Source organism: Dendrobates tinctorius, unplaced genomic scaffold (assembly GCF_039654945.1).
Source record: "Dendrobates tinctorius isolate UK_male_01 unplaced genomic scaffold, ASM3965494v1 ptg000034l, whole genome shotgun sequence".
Taxonomy (NCBI): domain Eukaryota; kingdom Metazoa; phylum Chordata; class Amphibia; order Anura; family Dendrobatidae; genus Dendrobates; species Dendrobates tinctorius.
The window spans coordinates 12226312-12247104 of NW_027361702.1; the positions used below are offsets into that span (position 1 = coordinate 12226312).

At 45.7% G+C, this 20793-nt stretch overlaps 1 protein-coding gene across 1 annotated transcript in view; it reads right to left on the bottom strand.

The window, feature by feature from the left end:
• Positions 1-20793, bottom strand: part of F8 (coagulation factor VIII) — a 232157-nt gene that overhangs the window by 65925 nt on the left and 145439 nt on the right. The window contains exon 21 of the mRNA XM_073573105.1: positions 20672-20757. Within this exon, the coding sequence (XP_073429206.1) occupies positions 20672-20757 (86 nt within the window). The remainder of the gene's footprint in view (positions 1-20671; positions 20758-20793) is intronic.

The window sequence follows — 20793 nt, forward strand, 5'->3', positions numbered from 1 at the left end:
TGTTACAATGTTTAGAGAATAATCTGCTGCAAATACTAGTTTGTTGGCAGGAAAAATACTGCGTAACATATGTGGCGCCCCTGAGGCTCAGTCGCCACAGAGGTACTGCACCTCCTCCTGAGGTGTGGTGCTCCACCATCCAGGTAAGTTGGAGGCTCCTGACCACGCTCCAACACTCGCACCCCACACAACAGAGTAGTTCAGCAAAGCCACATTGCGGCTCCTTGCTTAGAGAGTAGCAGAGCACCTTTGGTGGCTCCCTGCTTGGAACACAAAACGTGCTGGGAGGCGGGTGGAGTTGAGAATACATAAAAGAGCGGGAAGATTTAGAATTACTGGTCAGTCTGGGAGAGGAAGCCACTCAGAGAGGAGTGAGGAAAGGAGATCCCTGGATGAGGGATGGAGGAAGGAGGTGCTGCAGCAGACCTGAGTGACCCGGGTCTGCTGGCACGGGAAAGGAAAGAAGGAGAAAGACATTGAACTGAAACCTGATCTTCCATAGGAGAGAGAGAATAGTATGGAACGAAGGAGTAAAAGGGAACAGAGAGGACGTGGGTTAGAGGAAGAACCCTGCCTAGAAGTTCTAAGTGCAAGGCCGGGGCCTGGTCCCCGAGGTTGTATGGACACTAATGGTTCTGCAGCAGACACCGGTGGAGTAGTGGGCTGTAAATGCACTACTCCCATCTAAGACTTGGGGGCACAACAGCAACTTGGATAGTGAGCCGGGACTCAGGAGTAGGGAGTCCCCGAAGCAGGCTACAGCTGTCTGCCGTATAAGTAGAGTTCTTGGGAACATCTGTCAGGAGGCACTCCAGTGTAACTCAGTACTGGGAGTACTTCACACTTAAAGGCGCTATAGAGGAGACGTTCAGAAAGGCACATGTTGGCGGAGCGTTGGAAGGGAGCATTCCATCTTGCCTGGAGGTTGACTGAGTCCCTGACCCGGAGGACACGGCACGGAGGCAGGCACCTGTGTGTACTACAGACTGTGAGTAAAGCTTTGGAACGGCAAGCCCCCACATCTACACTGCCCTGGGGCTACAGCTCCACCTGTGGGAAGCTTCACCATCTTGGCTGCAACACACCACCAGCCCCAGAGGATCTGCATGCAGCGTCGGCCTAACATCTCACTTGCCGAACACCACAGGTGGCGTCACGAACTATTCATTCAAACCATTACATTGCCCCTATTACTTGGGCGCCCAGGGCCACGGACCGGGTGCCCGCTGCTGTGACACATCCCACTGATCCTGGCCCGGTACCGAGTACCCCACAGCCCTGGGAGAGCAACCCACATAGGTGCTTTAGTGTGCATTTTTTAATGCACTTTTCTTCCCATTCATTTGAATGTGTGAAAAACGCTGAAAGAGTTGTCATGCTGCAGATATGAAACCGCTTCAAATCTGCAAGGCAAAAATAAGCAATGTTTGCATGAGATTTCAGATATCTCCCTCACTTTGCTGGTACAGTAAGACACTCTAGGACCTGCAGATTTAGGTGAATTCCACTCAAATTTGATTTGTTTCGAATCGATTTGATAATCTCCATTTTGCGCCTACATTAAACTGAAGTAGCTTAATGCTAAAGAGAATAAAGCCAGAGGCAGCTCAGTATGGAGCAGCAGTTCACATCAATTCACATCATTCACAACAAAAAATGTTTTGACATTTGGGCAGATTGAAGTCTTGGCTGGGGACTTCGTTTTGTGCTCAGCCAGGACTTCCATCTGTTCCAAACCATCCTAGATGTGATTAAAGTTGGGTGGCTTCTTACTGTGATAACAATTTTTTTGTAAGTAATTATAATGGGAACCCTGATAACGAAGATTTCAACATTGCACCAGATGATAAAGAATTTGAAGGATTAAAGGGGTTGTCCACTACTTGGACAACCTCTTCTCAATCCCTATGTTCCCCCCTTATAAAATAAGAGCAGCCTGTACTCGCCTCCGGTGCGGACGCTGTTCCAGCCGTGTTGGCACTAGCTGTCCCAGGGATTACGTGACATTGTTATGTCATGCGAGCCCTGCAGTAACACAGCAGCCATTTCGCACTCCCCTCCTTTGGACAAATCAGACATCCAGAGGACGTGAGGGAGCAGACGCAGTGCTGAATGGTGAGTATAACTGTAATCATTTTATTAGGTGCGAGCATAATGATTGAGAAGAAGTAGTTGAGCAGTGGACAACCCCTTTAATGTTTGCTAAGCAAAATGCTATTCTGGTTTCGTATCAATTAGAACATGTCGCTATACATAATAATTTGATCAAAGACAGCAATGCTACTTTTTAACCCCTTTCTGACATCAGACGTAATATTCCGTCCACGTGACCTGGGACGATCTGACCAGGGATGGATTATTACATCTGTGTGATCAGGGGGTGCACGGGCAATCACCGCCGGGTGTCAGCTGACCGCTCCCGGCACTTGAACCACTGAAATGCTGCGATCGAACAATATCGCAGCATTCTGGGAGTTGGCAGAGGACTGACAGGCCCTCTCCCTTTGGATCGGAAACCCCACGGCGTGACGTGGGGTCCTGATCGTTGCCATGGCGAACTGATGTCATTATAACGACATCCGGGTCACCAGAGCTAGGAAACATGCTGATCATGCACAGTGCATGATGAGCAAGTTTGTCTGTCAGTGCAGAGCTCCCAGTTTTCTATAGCATGGGGATGCTGCTGCATCCCCATGCTGTAGGAGCGATCAGCCTGCAAAAAATGATAGTCCCATTGTGGGACAAAGTAAAAAAGTTAATTTTTTAAATAATTGTAAAAATATTTTTTAAAAAATCATAAATAATAATAAAAAATCAAAAGATATTATATAGATAAATAAATATTTGAATGAAAAAAATATAAACAATAAAAGTACACATATTTAGTATCGCTGCGTCCCCAACAACCCGATCTATAAAACTGTCCCACTGGTTAACCCCTTTAGTGAACACCATAAAAAATAAATAAAAAGCAAGGCAAAAAACAATGCTTTATCACCATACTGCAGAACAAAAAGTGGAATAACACGTGATCAAAAAGACAGATATAAATAAACACGGTAGTGCTGAAAATGTAATCTTGTCCCGCAAAAAATTTTAAAAAGTTATAGCTCTCAGACTGAAACAACCACCCTCAGGTGTAAAGGGGTTAAATATCTAACAAATGGTATTATCCATTGAAAGGAATATGTCAGTAGGACCGTCCTCCGAGGCCATCTATATGGGCACACAGGTCATAGGAAGCTGAAGAACACGACACCTTGATATCTGTGATCCGATGTTTTATTCCAGAGAAATCCATGAATTCCTTAATATTAGTCAATGCCTGATGAAGAGACCTGAGTAGTCTCGAAAGCTTGCAATGTGTTACCATCTTTTCAGTTAGCCATTAAAAGGTATCAACCACTGAGGACTCTCAATTCTTAATATAGGCCAGGCATAGATCTCCTTGAGAATCTGCCTCCAGAGATTATTTTAAATAAAAAAGTGCGTTACATAAGTGAGACATGTAATGACTGACTGTCTGCTCTCCTGATCTACCATACCTTACACTGGTAATGCCTCCTTTCCTAAATTAAGCTCTGGAGGCAGAATTTCAGAGAGATCTATGTCCTGCCCATAGATCTTAACAGCTAATTTACATTTTAGGAAAAATATTAATTTCTCTGGAATAAGACATAAGATCACAGATATCAGGATATCATTTTATTCATCTTTCTATGACCTACATGCCCATATAGATGGATCGGGGGGTTGATCCCAGCATTATATCTATTTTTGACCTTGCTGGAGAAAGATCTGAGGGATTTATTGTAGATTGACTAATGATCAGTACAGAAAGGCCCCATGAACTGGTAAGTGGTTGTTTCATCAGTATTTTTCACCTGAGTTACCTTTACCTTTATTAAGGGGGTCTTCTGCATCCTGTTTCTGCATTAGTTTCTATGACTTTGTCTGGTAAAAAACATTGCCTTTTTACTATGTTCATAATTGAATTTTTGGGAATTTTTTTAAAGTTCCTTTGGCTTTACTATTGATTTTACTTTAGTGTAGGGACTTTCAAGACAGTGAGGACCCTTGACGTGAATTGTGAACTTGCATATTTTGGCCAAAGTATCGACCAATACCTCATACCATGCTTATATTATACTGTTATGCCCATTTTATATACTTACATGGTGCAGCCAGGACCATCATTGGTGACCTTGTAAACTGGGGACCTGTACCTCTCTGATGCACTTGTAAAGTGCCAGGCAGCCTGCCTGATCTAACAGTAGGGGAGTTTAATAGACTGTTAGCTGGGCACTGTATTCATAATTTAATTTTTTTTTCTTTTAAAATACCTTTGGGTATGCTTTTGATTTGATTAATGATCCCACCCATACATGTGCTGAGATTTTGCTGCAGGAAGGTGAACTATTAGGAGGATTGGAGGAGAAAACAAGGACATTTTTATGTACAGTACATCCAATAATGCCTATTTTTCATGGACTCCCTAAGAGCCATAAGGAGGTGTTTCACCTATCCCTTTTCTTCAATTTTCTTAAGCATTGGGTCTCGGTGCCTGGGTATACAGACATTTGCAACCATTGGCTCAAAGGTTACCAGGGTTTTTAGCTATAGTACATCACCGTGAAGAATTCATATGGTCAGATAAATATTGGTTTATAACTTGTGATGTAGTAAAATTATATTCTTGTATTCCACATTATAGGAATACAGCCTCTATGGGATTGTGGGAAGAACAGTTTACTTTTTCTGAAGGTAATGTTTTTTTTTAAAGAGGTAGTCTGGTATGGTCGCTACATAGATGATCTTTTGTACATATGTTCTGTGTTAGGCGTCAGGTTTCTGTAGCTGCACAGCAGAGATCCCGAGCCTTGCATTTGGCAGTCTCCCATTCCTCTCTGGCCGCAGAGGAGGCTGCTCAGCAGACTCGTCGATCCAGGCGCTCTGCTCAGACCAGGTCTGTAGGTTTGGTTGCTGCTGCCACCTCTGGTCCAGCTATAGCAATGCATGCTGGTCAGCAGCGAGCTACTCCAGGGACTAAGTCCTCCTTTCGGTCCACTGAGCATGCTCTTGGGATGATCTCTCATTGGAGATCGGAGGTCACATGCTCAGGTCCTCCTCCAGCTCGGATTGGACCATCAGGAAGGTCAGGAAGGTTCTGGAAGGACGCTGCTATAAAAGAGCCGCATGGCCTCACGGCCATGCGCTAGTATAGACTCTAACACTCATGGTGTTTATGATGATGGATGCATGTATCTGGTGACTGACTCATTGGAAACCCCTACCCTTGGTTGTGCTTGTCGTTAGGGATTCGGAGTTAGAGTCAGTGCCAAAAGGTGGCTGTGCTAACGCCACAGCACTCTTCTTGGCACCATATTGTACCCTTCAGCACAAGGCAACTCAGTACAATACCGCAGTAAGTAGCTGCAACTGCCGGTGCAGCGTCGTGCGCAAGTCATGCGCTTTCCGTGCCCTAGTCAGGGAGGTTAGTGGTGTCCGCCAGAGCGGTGCAGTCTACACTGAGTGCGCGTTTCCTCCAGCTATTGTCCTGCTGGCACCACAGCCGTGATGCCGAGCACTAGCGTGTCTAGAGGGACTCTAACCCAGTGTCTCAGAGCCAGAGTCCTGTGACTATACGCTAGCACTCACACTGCCGAGCTCTGTGAGTATAAACAGACTACGGCATTTATTATTTGGCGGTTGTGCGGCTCTGTGAGGTAACAGAGTTCGCCTCTGTACACATTGGGTGAGGTTAACCCCATGTGTCCCTTTATTATACCACCATATCACGTCCGCCATTACCGAGCAACAGTTAACACCTCTGCACAGTGGACCCCGGGCTGTGAACGCACCTAAATACCATCTTTATTATTTGGTGCGTTCCGCCAGCCCCTAACATTCTGGAGATGTGGTGAGTGACTATATGAAACTTTACACAATATTTGAATAGCAATTACAGGTGCTTCTCACAAAATTAGAATTTCATCAAAAAGTTAATTTATTTCAGTTCTTCAATACAAAAAGTGAAACTCATATATTATATAGAGTCAATACAAACACAGTTAGCTCAGTAAGTTAGAATACTTTATAACACCAGCTTGAAAAATGATTTTAAAATCTGAAATGTTGGCCTACTGAAATGTATGTTCAGTAAATGCACTCAATACTTGGACGGGGCTCCTTTTGCATCAATTACTGCATCAGTGTGGCATGGCATGGAGGCAATCAGCCAGTGGCACTGCTGAGGTGTTATGGAAGCCCAGGTTGATTTGATAACAGCCTTCAGCTCATCTGCATTGTTGGATCTGGTGTCTCTCATCTTCCTCTTGACAATACTCCATAGATTCTCTATGGGGTTAAGGTCAGGTGAGTTTGTTGGCCAATCAAGCACAGTGATACTGTTGTTTGTAAATCAGGTATTGGTACTTTTGGCAGTGTGGACAGGTGCCAAGTCCTGCTGGAGAATGAAATTTTCATCTCCAAAAAGCTTGTCGGCAGAGGGAAGCATGAAGTGCTCTAAAATTTCCTGGTAGACAGCTGTGCTGACTTTGGTCTTGATAAAACACAGTGGGCCTACACCAGCAGATGACATGGCTCCCCAAACGATCACTAATTGTGGAGACGTCACACTAGACCTCAAGAGGCTTGGATTGTGGCCTCTCCACTCTTCCTCCAGACTCTGGGACCTTGATTTCCAAATGATATGCAAAATTTACTTTAATCTGAAAACAACACCTTGGATCACTGAACAACAGTCCAGTTCTTGTACTCCTTGGCCCAGGAAAGACACTTCTGGCGTTTTCTATTGGTCATGAGCGGCTTGACACAAGGAATGCGAAACTTGTAGCCCATGTCCTGGATACGTCTGTGTGTGGTGGCTCTTGAAGCAATGACTCCAGCAGAAGTCCACTCCTTGTGAATCTCTCTCAAATTTTTGAATAGCCTTTACTTAACAATCCTTTGAAGGCTGCGGTTATCCCGGTCGCTTGTGCACCTTTTTCTACCACACTTTTTCCTTCCAGTCAACTTTCCATTAATATGCTTGGATACAGCATTATGTGAACAGCCACCTTCTTTAGCAATGACCTTTTGTGGCTTACCCTCCTTGTGAAGTGTGTCAGTGACTACCTTCTGGACATCTGTCAAGTCAGCAGTCTTCCCCATGATTATGGAGCCTATTGAAACAGACTAAGGGACCTTTTTAAACACCTAGAAAACTGTTGCAGGTGTTTTTTGTTAATTATTCTAATTTACTGAGATAATGACTTTTGGGTTTTCATTGGCTGTAAGCCATAATCATCAACATTAACAGAAATAAACATGTGAAATAGATCACTCTGTAATGACTCTAAAGTATATAATATAGGACTTTCATTTTTTGTAATAAAGAACTGAAATAAATTAACTTTTTATGATAGGCTAATTTTATGAGAAGCACCTGTATTTGAATTTAAGATGTATTCTGTTCCAGGTAATTAAGTTGAATATTTAGGGCCCCGTCACACATAGCTACGCACCAGCTATCCCGACAACGATATGACCTTGTCAGGATCGCTGGTGTGTCGCTACATGATTGCTGGTGAGCTGCCAAACAGTCAGATCTCACCAGCGATGAGGACCAGCAACGACGCGGGGAACAAGCGAGGGCGTCGCTTTGTTACCCGCTGTGTACCTTAGATACCAGCGCGCTGGTGCAGGGAGCTGGGAACCAAGGTAAACAGCGGGTTTCTAAGCGCCGCGGCCCGGTGGGTAGAGTGGGCCCTTAGCGCGGCGATGCGGGCGGCAGCTAAACGCTATTGACATGCGGGCCCGCTGGCCCGCATGTCAATAGTTAACAGCCACCAGCCAATCGGAGGCTGGCAGCTGACGTCAGCTGCAGTGCGCACATCGCCGGCGTCTGACGTCACTGTCAGTCGCTGGCTAGAGCGCGCTGCAGTGTGGAGAGACGGAGCTTCGCCCGCCGCTGGAGCGCGGCCAGGTAAGGAGAACTTGTTTGTTTTTTTGTTTTTTTTGACAGCGGTGATCCGGGGGGCCGGGGGCAGAGTGCTGGACATGGGGCAGAATGCTGGACTGGGGCAGAATGCTGGACATGGGGCAGAATGCTGGAGACTGGGGCAGAATACTGGACATGGGGGCAGAATACTGGACATGGGGGCAGAATGCTGGAGACTGGAGCAGAATGCTGGACATGGGGCAGAATGCTGGAGACTGGGGCAGAATGCTGGAGACTGGGGCAGAATGCTGGACATGGGGCAGAATGCTGGACTGGGGCAGAATTCTAGACATGGGGCAGAATGCTGGACATGGGGCAGAATTCTGGACATGGGGCAGAATGCTGGAGACTGGAGCAGAATGCTGGACATGGGGCAGAATACTGGACATGGGGGCAGAATGCTGGAGACTGGGGCAGAATGCTGGAGACTGGGGCAGAATGCTGGAGACTGGGGCAGAATGCTGGAGACGGGGGCAGAATGCTGGAGACGGGGCAGAATGCTGGACATGGGGGCAGAATACTGAACATGGGGCAGAATACTGGACATGGGGCAGAATGCTGGAGACTGGGGCAGAATGCTGGACATGGGGCAGAATGCTGGAGACTGGGTCAGAATGCTGGAGACTGGGTCAGAATGCTGGACATGGGGCAGAATGCTGGACTGGGGAAGAATGCTAGACATGGGGCAGAATTCTGGACATGGGGCAGAATTCTGGACATGGGGCAGAATGCTGGAGACTGAGGCAGAATGCTGGAGACTGAGGCAGAATGCTGGACATGGGGCAGAATGCTGGACATGGGGGCGGAACACTGGACATGAGGGCAGAATGCTGGAGACTGGGGCAGAATACTGGACATGGGGGCAGAATGCTGGAGACTGGGGCAGAATGCTGGAGACTGGGGCAGAATGCTAGAGAATGGGGGCAAAATGCTGGACGCTGGGGGCAGACTGCTGGACGCTGGGGGCTGAATGCGAGACACTGGGCAGAATGGAGATACGGGGCATGATTGGAGACAGATGGGGCAGGGTAGAAGACATCGCACAGGATCATGGGGCAGGATGGATACGATGGAGATCATATGGGGAAGAATGGATACTCATGAGGGCGGGATGGGAGGACATATGGCTGAAGCCAGTAATGAGACACACGGGGGTCAGGATGGGGGATATTATTACAGTACCATAGGGGCTAATTAAGGGATATTGTCACAGTCCCCATGCCTCCTGTCACGGTCCCCAGGCCTCCTGCAGCGCACCTCACCGGGCCCTCCGTCGCGCGCGCTCGTACTTACCTCGCGCTGCAGCCTCGCTCCCTCCAGCCCCGGCCTCGGCGTCCTCCTCTGACCGGCCCGCGGCCGGTGACGTCATGACAGGCCCTGCGCATGCGCCGTAGGCCGCGGCCGGCTCACTGTTCCTGATCTTATCTCCGGCGGTGCCCTGACCCGGTAGCACCGCCGGACCAATGGGGGCACAGCTGCGTCTATATCAGGCCACCCTCCCTTAGTGGAGGCGCCTGATTGTTGTTGTTCTACAGCATTCTAGGTCCTGTGGTCGCCGTGCATTAGGTTGCCACCCACTGATTACTTTGTGCTTCCTTGCAGACCTGCTGTCTGACTCCAGTCCTGCCTTCTGTGTCCGTGCCCGCTGTCTGACTCCAGTCCTGCCTTCCGTGTCCATACCTGCTGTCTGACTCCAGTCCGGCCTTCCGTGTCCGTGTCTGTGCCCGCTGTCTGACTCCAGTCCTGCCTACCTGTGTCCGTACCTGCTGTTTGACTCCAGTCCTGCCTATGTCCATACCTGCTGTCTGACTCCAGTCCTGCCTAACCGTGGTGCCACCTGCTGTCTTATTCCAGTCCTCCCTACTCGTGTCTACTTAGGCAGTCCCACTTCATTCCAGCTCTCCTGTGTTCATCTCGGCACTCCATTCCGAGCCGCCCCTCTTGGTACCGGCCACCGTGGCATTCGAACCCCTGGACCTGCTCCTAACGGTCCCTGTATACGGGTCGGGTCCACCTGGTTGCTCATCCGGGGCCCCTTGGTGCCACGGTCCAGAGGGTCCACTTCGGGAATCCCGCCTTGTCTAGCGAGGAACTAACAGATATTATTACTGCAGTGATGCATTTAATTTTTTGAGGATACTGTTTTAAATGGGGGGCGGTCCTGTTACTGTGCAGAGTGACACTATGTCGCCTTTTTTTCTTCATGTGGTGTGATGTAGAAGTTGGGAAAAAATAAGTACTGTGTTCTGCAAGCGGAGCTCTAGATAACTGTGTTATTTCCTGCAGAGACGAGCCCTGGCTGGAAGACGTGATGGCGATCTGTGCTGGATGAATGAAAAGCAAGGATGAAGGACTTCACCTAGAGACATCACTGGTGAGTTAGTGTGTTACCTGTACACTGACACTATACATTGTATACTATATACAGAGGTCCTGTGTATAATGTCACCAGTGATCACTGTGTTACCTGTACATTATATACAGAGCTCCTGTGTATAATGTCATTGATCACTATATTACCTGTACACAGACACTGCATACTAAATACAGATCTCCTGTGTATAATGCCACTTATGGTGATAGTATTATTTTTTTTTATTAATGATCAGTATTGTAGTATTCAGTCACCATGTGGTGGTAATATGTGGTCTGAGCATGGTGCGGTGGTATTTGTCCCTTGTACGTGCTATTATTTGGTCACTTTGTGGTGGTAATATGTGGTCTGGGCATGGGGCAGTGGTATTTGTTCCTTGTATGTGCTATTATTTGGTCACTTTGTGGTGGTAATATGTGGTCTGGTCATGGTGCGGTGGTATTTGTTCCTTGTATGCGATATTATTCGGTCACTATGGTAGTAATATGTGGTATTATAGGTCACTGTGGTGGTAATATGTGGTCTGGACATGGTGTAGCGGTATTTGTTCCTTGTATGTGATATTATTGGTCATTTTAAAAATTGAAAAATAAATAAAAATATACCTAAATTGTATTGCATATTTAACAAATATTTAATAGGTTACAGTAGAGTAGAGCCCGGCCAAAAGTGTCTACCCTGTTATGATGGTGGCTTAAAAAAATCTTTTGTCCAAAGCAAAAAGCTGCCGGCTATATGTGTGATCTGGTGATAGGAACTGTTAATGTGTGATAGGTGAGAAGTGGAGTTTTTCCAAGAGAGAGCGGTGGGACTGTTGGCAGTTTGAGGGGTGGAGGCAGGGCTGGGTGGAGCCTGGGCGGAGTCTCAAGGGGACCCCGAAAATTTTGCCAGTATGGGGCCCCGAAATTCCTAGTGGCAGCCCTGCGCGCGGCGCTTAGAAACTCTCTGTTTACCTTGGTTACCAGCTCCCTGCACCAGCGCGTCGGTATCTAAGGTACACAGCGGGTAACTAAGTGACGCGCACGCTTAGTAACCCGCGGTTTACCTTGGATACCAAGCTCCAGCTCGCTGATCGCTGGTCTCCCGCCTGCCACACGCAGCGATGCATGCTGGCCAGCGGGAAACTAATGATCAAAAAAATGTCCAGGGCATTCGAGCACGATCAGCGATACCCGGCGGGGGGGCCGGTCGCTGATACGTGTCACACACAGCGATATCGCTGGTGAGATCGCTGTTGTGTCACAAAACTTGTGACTCAGCAGCGATCTCGCTAACGATCTCGCTGTGTGTGACAGGGGCTTTAGACATTAAATTGACAGGTCTTGAATAGGCATTATTCGCACATCCACGTTTTGTAAAGCAGTATCTACGAATGCCATATCGGATGCCAGTAATTGCCATCTTGTACATACACTCAAATAGATCATGGGAAAATGGTGAGAGCTAAATGGATTCACTTAGACAGTAATTAAAGAGAGATTGTTAGTTTGTGGTTATAATGCTATGTTGGCAGTGGATTATTCAGGATACTCTCCAAGCGTGTGACAAAAGAGCTTCTTTATTCGGTAACAATCAGGGACAATATACGTAATAGATCAGGAATAAATCATCTGTGTGTTTCTATCTGTGCAGCATCCACAGCAGGCTGCTTCTCTCATACGCAGACACAGGAAAAACACGAAATACAGTCACATGCTCTCCCTGTGTGAGGCTCTGGGAGTATTTTTTTGTTATAACTTTATAAACAGTATACAAATCTAGCAACTAAAAACTCATACGCAGGAATGGAGTTGTTGCACCAAACATATTCCAACACCCCCACTCAACAACTACTCATCTTGTTAGTCACATTGTGATTCTGAAGTCCACAAACTTGGCTCTTAATAATGGCTTTGTCATGTCATAAGCTATCATCTTGTCAGACTCGCAATAAACAAACTCGAGTTCACCACGTTCCACTAAGTCACGTAAGTGGTGATGTTTTACATCAATGTGCTTAGTCCTTGAACTAATCTTTTCACTGCTGGCAAGTTTAATGCATCCTTGGTTGTCCTCATAGATAACTGTTGGGTGATCTAATGGCTAGCCGAAATCTTCCAAAAGTTGTTTCAACCAAATTACTTTTTGACTTGCATAAGCAGCAGACATATACAGTATTCTGCTTCTGACACTTTTTTTATGCTGGACCAACAAATTGAATTTTCTCCTAACTTGAACAAGTAACCACTTGTTGATTTCCGATCACTTGAATCTCCAGCCCAATCTGCATCCACATAACCTCTGAGAGTGAGATATCCTGATGCATATATCTTAAGATTTAGCCTTTGAGTTTCTTTAAGATATTGAAGAATTCCGGATGAGTTGTGCTTGCTATGTACAGAAGCACCCCCACTGCTTGTCTGTAACTCTCATTGCTGGGTAGCTGATCTTCTCATTCCAACTTTAAGTGGGATGGATCCATTGGCGTTGAAGCACCTTTGGCTTCTGACATTCTAAACTGGTTTAGGAAGGGTTCTGACCATATTAGGCTACTTTCACACTTGCATTTTTTTGCGGTGCATTTTTTGCGCACACAAATGCATGAAAAAACGCATCATGCGTTTGTGTGCGTTTTGGTGCATTTTTTTTTAAAACGCATGCGTTTTTTGCGCATACGTGCGCATTACAATGCGCACCCATAGACTATAATGGGTGTTTTGCTGTAAAAAAAAACGCATTGCGTGTGCATGCGTTTTTTTGGGCAAGTCGGACGCACAAAAAATGCAACAGGATGCATTTTGTGCGCCCGAGCGCACACTACAAAAAAACGCATGCGCATACAAACGCATGTGTACAATCCCCACCCCACAAACTTTCACACCCTCGCAGAAATCTTAAACACCTTGACCTACACTCATTCTCTGAATCCCTCCTCCCTCTCACAGATATAAGTTCCTTACACAATGCGGATGACGCTGCTGCTCTATATAACACCACAATAGCTGTAGCTTTGGAATCTGCTGCCCCACTTACACATACCAAAGCTCGCAAAATCAACAGACAGCCCTGGCACACCAGCCTGACCAAAGAACTGAGGCGAGCTTCCAGGGCTGCTGAGCGCAGATGGAAAAGATCCCACTCCAACGAGCACTTCATCGCATTCAAACAGTCCCTCACTACTTTCAAGACCACACTCGCCACAGCTAAACAAACCTACTTCTCATCTCTCATATCCTCCCTGTCTCACAACCCTAAACAGTTATTCAACACCTTCAATTCTCTCCTCCGTCCCCCAGCATCTCCTCCCTCCCCACTCATCTCAGCTGAAGACTTTGCCTCATTTTTCAAGCAGAAGATTGATAACATCAGAGACAGTTTTGGTCAACAACCCCCAGAGCCCCTCCTCCCGACTTCCCAGCCCTCCACCTCCAAAACCAACTTCTCCACCATTACAGAAGATCGACTCTCCACTCTACTCTCAAGATCACATCTCACCACTTGTGCACTTGACCCGATCCCTTCCCACTTCATCCCAAACCTCACCACTGTCTACATCCCAACCCTAACCCATCTTTTCAACCTATCACTAACAACTGGTGTTTTCCCTTCAAGCTTTAAACATGCCTCCATCACACCTATCCTCAAAAAGCCCTCTCTTGACCCATCCTCTGTATCTAGCTATCGCCCTATATCACTTCTCCCCTATGCCTCCAAGCTACTGGAACAACACGTCTACCTTGAACTGTCCTTCCATCTCTCTTCTTGCTCCCTCTTCGACCGCTTACAATCTGGCTTCCGGTCACACCACTCCACTGAAACTGCCCTTACTAAGGTCACCAATGACCTCTTAACCGCCAAGAGCAAGCGACACTACTCTGTCCTCCTCCTCCTGGACCTGTCGGCTGCCTTTGACACAGTGGACCATTCCCTATTATTACAGACCTTCTCATCCCTTGGCATCACAGACTTGGCCCTATCCTGGATCTCATCATACCTAACAGACCGGACATTCAGCGTCTCCCACTCACACACCACCTCCTCACCTCGCCCCCTATCTGTCGGAGTCCCACAAGGTTCAGTCCTAGGACCCCTGCTCTTCTCCATTTACACCTTTGGCCTGGGACAGCTCATAGAATCTCATGGATTTCAGTATCATCTCTACGCTGATGACACACAGATCTACATCTCTGGACCAGATATCACCTCCCTACTAACCAGAATCCCTCAATGTCTGTCCACTATTTCATCCTTCTTCTCTGCTAGATTTCTGAAACTTAACATGGACAAAACAGAATTCATCATCTTTCCCCCATCTCACGTGACCCCCCCAACAAACCTATCCATTACAGTAAATGGCTGCCCACTCTCCCCAGTCCCACAAGCTCACTGCCTCGGGGTAATCCTTGACACTGATCTCTCCTTCAAACCTCATATCCAAGCCCTTTCCACTTCCTGCCGACTTCAACTCAAAAATATTTCATGAATCCGTTCATTCCTCAACCAAAAATCTGCAAAAACCCTAGTCCATGCCCTCATAATCTCTCGCCTTGACTACTGCAACCTCCTGCTCTGTGGCCTCCCCTCGAACACTCTCGCACCCCTCCAATCTATTCTAAACTCTCCTGCCCGACTAATCCACCTGTCCCCCCGCTATTCCCCGGCTTCTCCCCTCTGTCAATCCCTTCACTGGCTCCCCATTGCCCAGAGACTTCAGTACAAAACCCTAACCATGACATACAAAGCCATCCACAACCTGTCTCCTCCATACATCTGTGACCTCGTCTCCCGGTACTTTCCTGCACGCAACCTCCGATCCTCACAAGATCTCCTTCTCTACTCCCCTCTTATCTCCTCTTCCCACGATCGCATACAAGATTTCTCTGGCGCATCACCCCTACTCTGGAACTCTCTACCACAACATATCAGACTCTCACCTACCATCGAAACCTTCAAAAAGAGCCTGAAGAACCACCTCTTCTGACAAGCCTATAACTTGCAGTAACCACCAATCGACCAAACCACTGCATGACCAGCTCTACCCTCGCCTACTGTATTTTCACCCATCCCTTGTAGATTGTGAGCCTTCACGGGCAGGGTCCTCTCTCCTCCTGTACCAGTTATGACTTGTATTGTTTAACATTATTGTACTTGTTTTTATGTATACCCCTCCTTACATGTAAAGTGTCATGGAATAAATGGCGCTATAACAATAAATAATAATAATAATGTGTATGCGCACCTATGCACACCCATGAAAAAGATAAGGGGAAAACGCATGCTTTTTTTGCGCTAAAAAACAGCGCAAAAAACGCAAGTGTGAAACCAGCCTAAGAAAAGCGTCTAGCTGGGATACCTTTGCTTGGTCTTTCTAAACTCCTGACTGGAGGTTGACTTGGTTTTTCTGTGTCGTCGGCTGGTTTCACACTTGCGTTTTTTTGCGCTGCGTTTTTGCGCATAAATGCGCATGCGCTTTTTTCCTATACTTAACATGGGTGCACATAGTCATGCGTTTGTACGCGCATGCGTTTTTTGTAGTGTGCGCCCTGGCGTACAAAATGCATCCTGCTGCATTTTTTGTGCGCCCGACCTGTCTCAAAAAAACGCATGCGCATGCAATGCGCACGAAATTCACCCAAAAACACATTATAGTCTATGGGTGCACTGACATGGTCATGCGCACGTCAGCGCAAAAAACCGCATGCGTTTTTTTGTAAAAACCATGCGCAAAAAACAAGAAAACGCATAAAAAACGCATGATGCGTTTTTATGCGCATTTGCAATGCGCACGCAGCGCAGCGCAAAGAAACGCAAGTGTGAAAGCCTTCCTTGGTGGCTTCAGAGCTTATCCAAACTTCAGTGTTTTCCTTTTCGGCATCTTGGTTTGGTGATTGAGATTCTTGTTCTTGCTTCTTAGGTTGAATAACTGGTGTAACTTCATGGAATTTGAGTGATGCAGAGTTTTCATCAATCACTACATCTCTGCTGATTGTTTCTGTGTTGGTCTCTGGGCGCAGGATTCTGTATCCCTTTTGAGTTTTGCTATAGCCCACCAGGACTCCTTGCTTTGCACATGATTCCCACTTGGAACGTTTTTCTTTGGGAACATACACAAACGTTTTGCTTCCAAATATCCTGAGGTTCTTCAGGTTAGGCTTCTCGCAGTTCCATAGCTCATATGGAGTTTTATTTGTGGCTTTACCTGGCACTCTGCTTTGAAGATAGCAAGCTGTCATGATGCTTCTCCCCAATACGTTGTAGGTAGATTCGCATCAAACAACATACTTCTTCCACTTTCACAGAGAGTACGGTTCTTTCTCTTTGCTATGTCATTTTATTCTGGGTTGTATGGAATGGTAGTCCGGAACATGGTTCCATCCTTTTTCAAAATGAAAAAACTCTGAAACTCCTAAACCCTTCATCCAATTTTAATGTGGATACCCTCAAATGAAAGCTGAAAGTCTGAACGTCAACTGCATCTGAATTGTTTTGTTTAAAATTCATTGTGGTAATGTCTAGAACCAAAATTAGAAAAATGTTGTCTCTCTCCAAATATACACTCACTGGCCACTTTATTAGGTACACCATGCTAGTAACGGGTTGGACCCCCTTTTGCCTTCAGAACTGCCTCAATTCTTCGTGGCAGAGATTCAACAAGGTGCTGGAAGCATTCCTCAGAGATTTTGGACCATATTGACATGATGGCATCACACAGTTGGCGCAGATTTGTCGGCTGCACATCCCTGATGCGAATCTCCCGTTCCACCACATCCCAAAGATGCTCTATTGGATTGAGATCTGGTGACTGAGGAGGCCATTTGAGTACAGTGAACTCATTGTCATGTTCAAGAAACCAATCTGAGATGATTCGAGCTTTATGACATGGCGCATTATCCTGCTGAAAGTAGCCATCAGATGTTGGGTACATTGTGGTCATAAAGGGATGGACATGGTCAGCAACAATACTCAGGTAGGCTGTGGCGTTGCAACGATGCTCAATTGGTACCAAGGGGCCCAAAGAGTGCCAAGAAAAAATTCCCCACACCATGACACCACCACCACCAGCCTGAACCATTGATACAAGGCTGGATGGATCCATGCTTTCATGTTGTTTACGCCAAATTCTGACCCTACCATCCGAATGTCGCAGCAGAAATCGAGACTCATCAGACCAGGCAACGTTTTTCCAATCTTCTACTGTCCAATTTCGATGAGCTTGTGCAAATTGTAGCCTCAGTTTCCTGTTCTTAGCTGAGAGGAGTGGTACCCAGTGTGGTCTTCTGCTGCTGTAGCCCATCTGCCTCAAAGTTCGACGCACTGTGCGTTCAGAGATGCTCTTCTGCCTACCTTGGTTGTAACGGGTGGCAATTTGAGTCACTGTTGCCTTTCTATCAGCTCGAACCAGTCTGCCCATTCTCCTCTGACCTCTGGCATCAACAAGGCATTTCCGGCCACAGAACTGCCGCTCACTGGATTTTTTTTCTTTTTCGGACCATTCTCTGTAAACCCTAGAGATGGTTGTGCGTGAAAATCCCAGTAGATCAGCAGTTTCTGAAATACTCAGACCAGCCCTTCTGGCACCAACAATCATGCCACGTTCAAAGGCACTCAAATCACCTTTCTTCCCCATACTGATGCTCGGTTTGAACTGCAGGAGATTGTCTTGACCATGTCTACATGCCTAAATGCACTGAGTTGCCGCCATGTGATTGGCTGATTAGAAATTAAGTCTTAACACACAGTTGGACAGGTGTACCTAATAAAGTGGCCAGTGAGTGTATATGGAACTAACTGTATTCGGTTCCATTATCTGCACGCAGGGCTTTTGGCATTCTTCCAAATTTGTCAAACACTGCAGCAAGATATTCTTCAAGTTTCTATGGAACTTCATCCTTACTGTGAAGCAGGTAGGCGACTATATATCTAGAGTAGTCATCAATAAATGTGAGAAAATATCTCTTCTTGCTAGGAGTTTGAACACTCATTGGACCACATACATCTGTAAGTATCAGATCCAGAGGCTGTGCAGATCTAGTGGTGCTTATTTTAGGAAAGCATTTTCTGGACATTTTCCCTTTAAGACAGCTAGTGCACTTCATCATTTGACTGCATTGGTTGATTTCAATACCATTTGCAAGTTGAGCTAGCTTCCTTACTGCTTCTGGGTATCTGTGTCCAAGACATATGTGCCATACATGGATACAGTTCTTAGGTAGATCTTGTCTAGCACTGAACACTCTTTCTTTGAATTTTAGCTGATAAAGTTCATCTTGGATTTTTCCTTCTGCAAGAGTGTGACCCTTCTTTGAGATGATGCAGCTGTTATCTTTAAAAGTAACTACATTCCACTTTTGCGTGAGCTTCTTTACTGACAGAAGATTGCTTTCAAGGCTAGGAACATAGAGAACATCCTTTATTGGGATTTTTCTGCTTCGTGCTGAGGAAACTGGACAGTGAAGGTAGCCGTCTCCAACTCTTTCTGAAGTCATATAGTGACTATTAGCTAAGATGACCTTTTTTGACTTGCTTTCATTAAGGTCAGTGATGAAATCCTTGTTATTTGTCATATGACTGCTTGCACCAGAATCTATACACCATATATGCTTTGCAGATGGGCCTGTATTTGCATTAAATGCAGCTTCATCTCATGCAGAATCATCCTTTACAGCTGTTTTAACACTTTGATGACTGTTCTGTTTTTTAAACTTACTCATTCTTGCTTTCTAAATTCTGCAGTCTGCTTTAAGGTGGCCGGGCTTTTTACAGACAAAACATTTACGAGTTTCTCTTAGATTGCTCTTATATTTAGGGAAATCCTGTGTCTTTAATGCTGTTTCTGCTCTGGATTCATTACTGCTGCTTACATGCTGGGTTTTTCTCTTGAATTCATCCACAAGTTTGCCTTTAACATACTCTAGTGTCAGATCATCATCTGGCCGTGCATCTAGTGCAGTCACAAGCGTTATAACTTTCTGGAAGACCACTTAATAGAAGTGCAGCAACATGAAAATCTTTAATTTCTTCTCCAATACCCTTGAGACGCTCTACAATCTCCAGGGTGTTTCTTATATAGTCCTGCATATTCTGTCCATCACTTAACTTCGACTGATACAGCTTTCTCATGAGATAAAGCTTATTGCTGAGATTTGATCTTTCATGCACTTTCTGTAACTATCCCACATCTCCTTTGCAGTTGCACACTTGCATATATGCACAGTCTGATTATCATCTACACTGAGGGAGATTGTGCTTTGTGCTTTCTGATCCTTCTGTAGCCAATCATCTGGTAATGGATGAAGCACTTGTTCCTGAGTATATTTCCACGTACCTTCTCTTATCAGCAGCATTTTCACCTTGAATTTCCAGGACTGGTAGTTCTGGTTAGTGAGGCTGGCACTGAGAACTTGACAGGATTGCTGCTAGTGGACATCTTCTCTGTTGTTCTGTGCTGCTTTTGCTCTGGGCTTCTGTTGCTGTGTTACTCTGGGATTCTTTGTCATTCTGGGCCCATAACCTGTTGGCAGCGGATTATTCAGGACACTCTACAATCGTGTGACAACACAACTTCTTTATTCAGGAACAATCAGTAACAATATACTTAATAGATCAGGAATAAATCATCTGTGTGTTTCTATCTGTGCATCATCTACAGCAGGCTGCTTCTCTCATACACAGACACAGGAAGAACAGGAAATACAGTCACATGCTCTCCCTGTGTGAGCATCTGGTAGTTTTTTTTGTTTTAAATTTATAAACAGCGTACAAATCTAGCAAATAAACACTCATAGACAAGAATGGAGTTGTTGCACCAAACATATTCCAACATGCTAGCATAGTGAAAGTAGCAGATTTAAAGGGGATCTATCAGCAGGTTTTTATTATGCAGTCTGACAGCAGCATGATATGGAGGCAAATACCCTAATTCCAGCAGTGTATCTTTTAGCTTACTGGGTGCCGCAGTTGTGATAAAATCGCCGTTTTCTCTAGTCACGATCTAGTAGAGTTTGAAATGCTGACCTGTGTTCCACCTTGCCCACACCACTGACCTTTCGGTGTACACTGTGCATAGCCAGAAAGCTGCTAATTAGTGCTGGGGCCAGGGCAGGACCAGGAGGCACAAGACAACTAGTCTTTTAGTGATAATCTCCTGCTGATAAAACAATGATTTTATTTATTCTCATGAACAAATAAAATGTCATATAATGTACAAAACATGTCGTTTTCTTTTTCTTGGATTTAAATATTAGATCTTTTTTCACAAAATATAAAAAATATTTATATAGCTAAACCAACAAGTACAGTGGAAAGATTTCTCTTACCTGTAGCCAGGAATTCACAGTGTCCGCGCTCCATGCATTTATTGATCCAGTATTTTTCAGTCTGGCTAGTGATGGTATCCAGGAACCTTTGTAAATGTCAAATGAATTACATTTTAATTTAA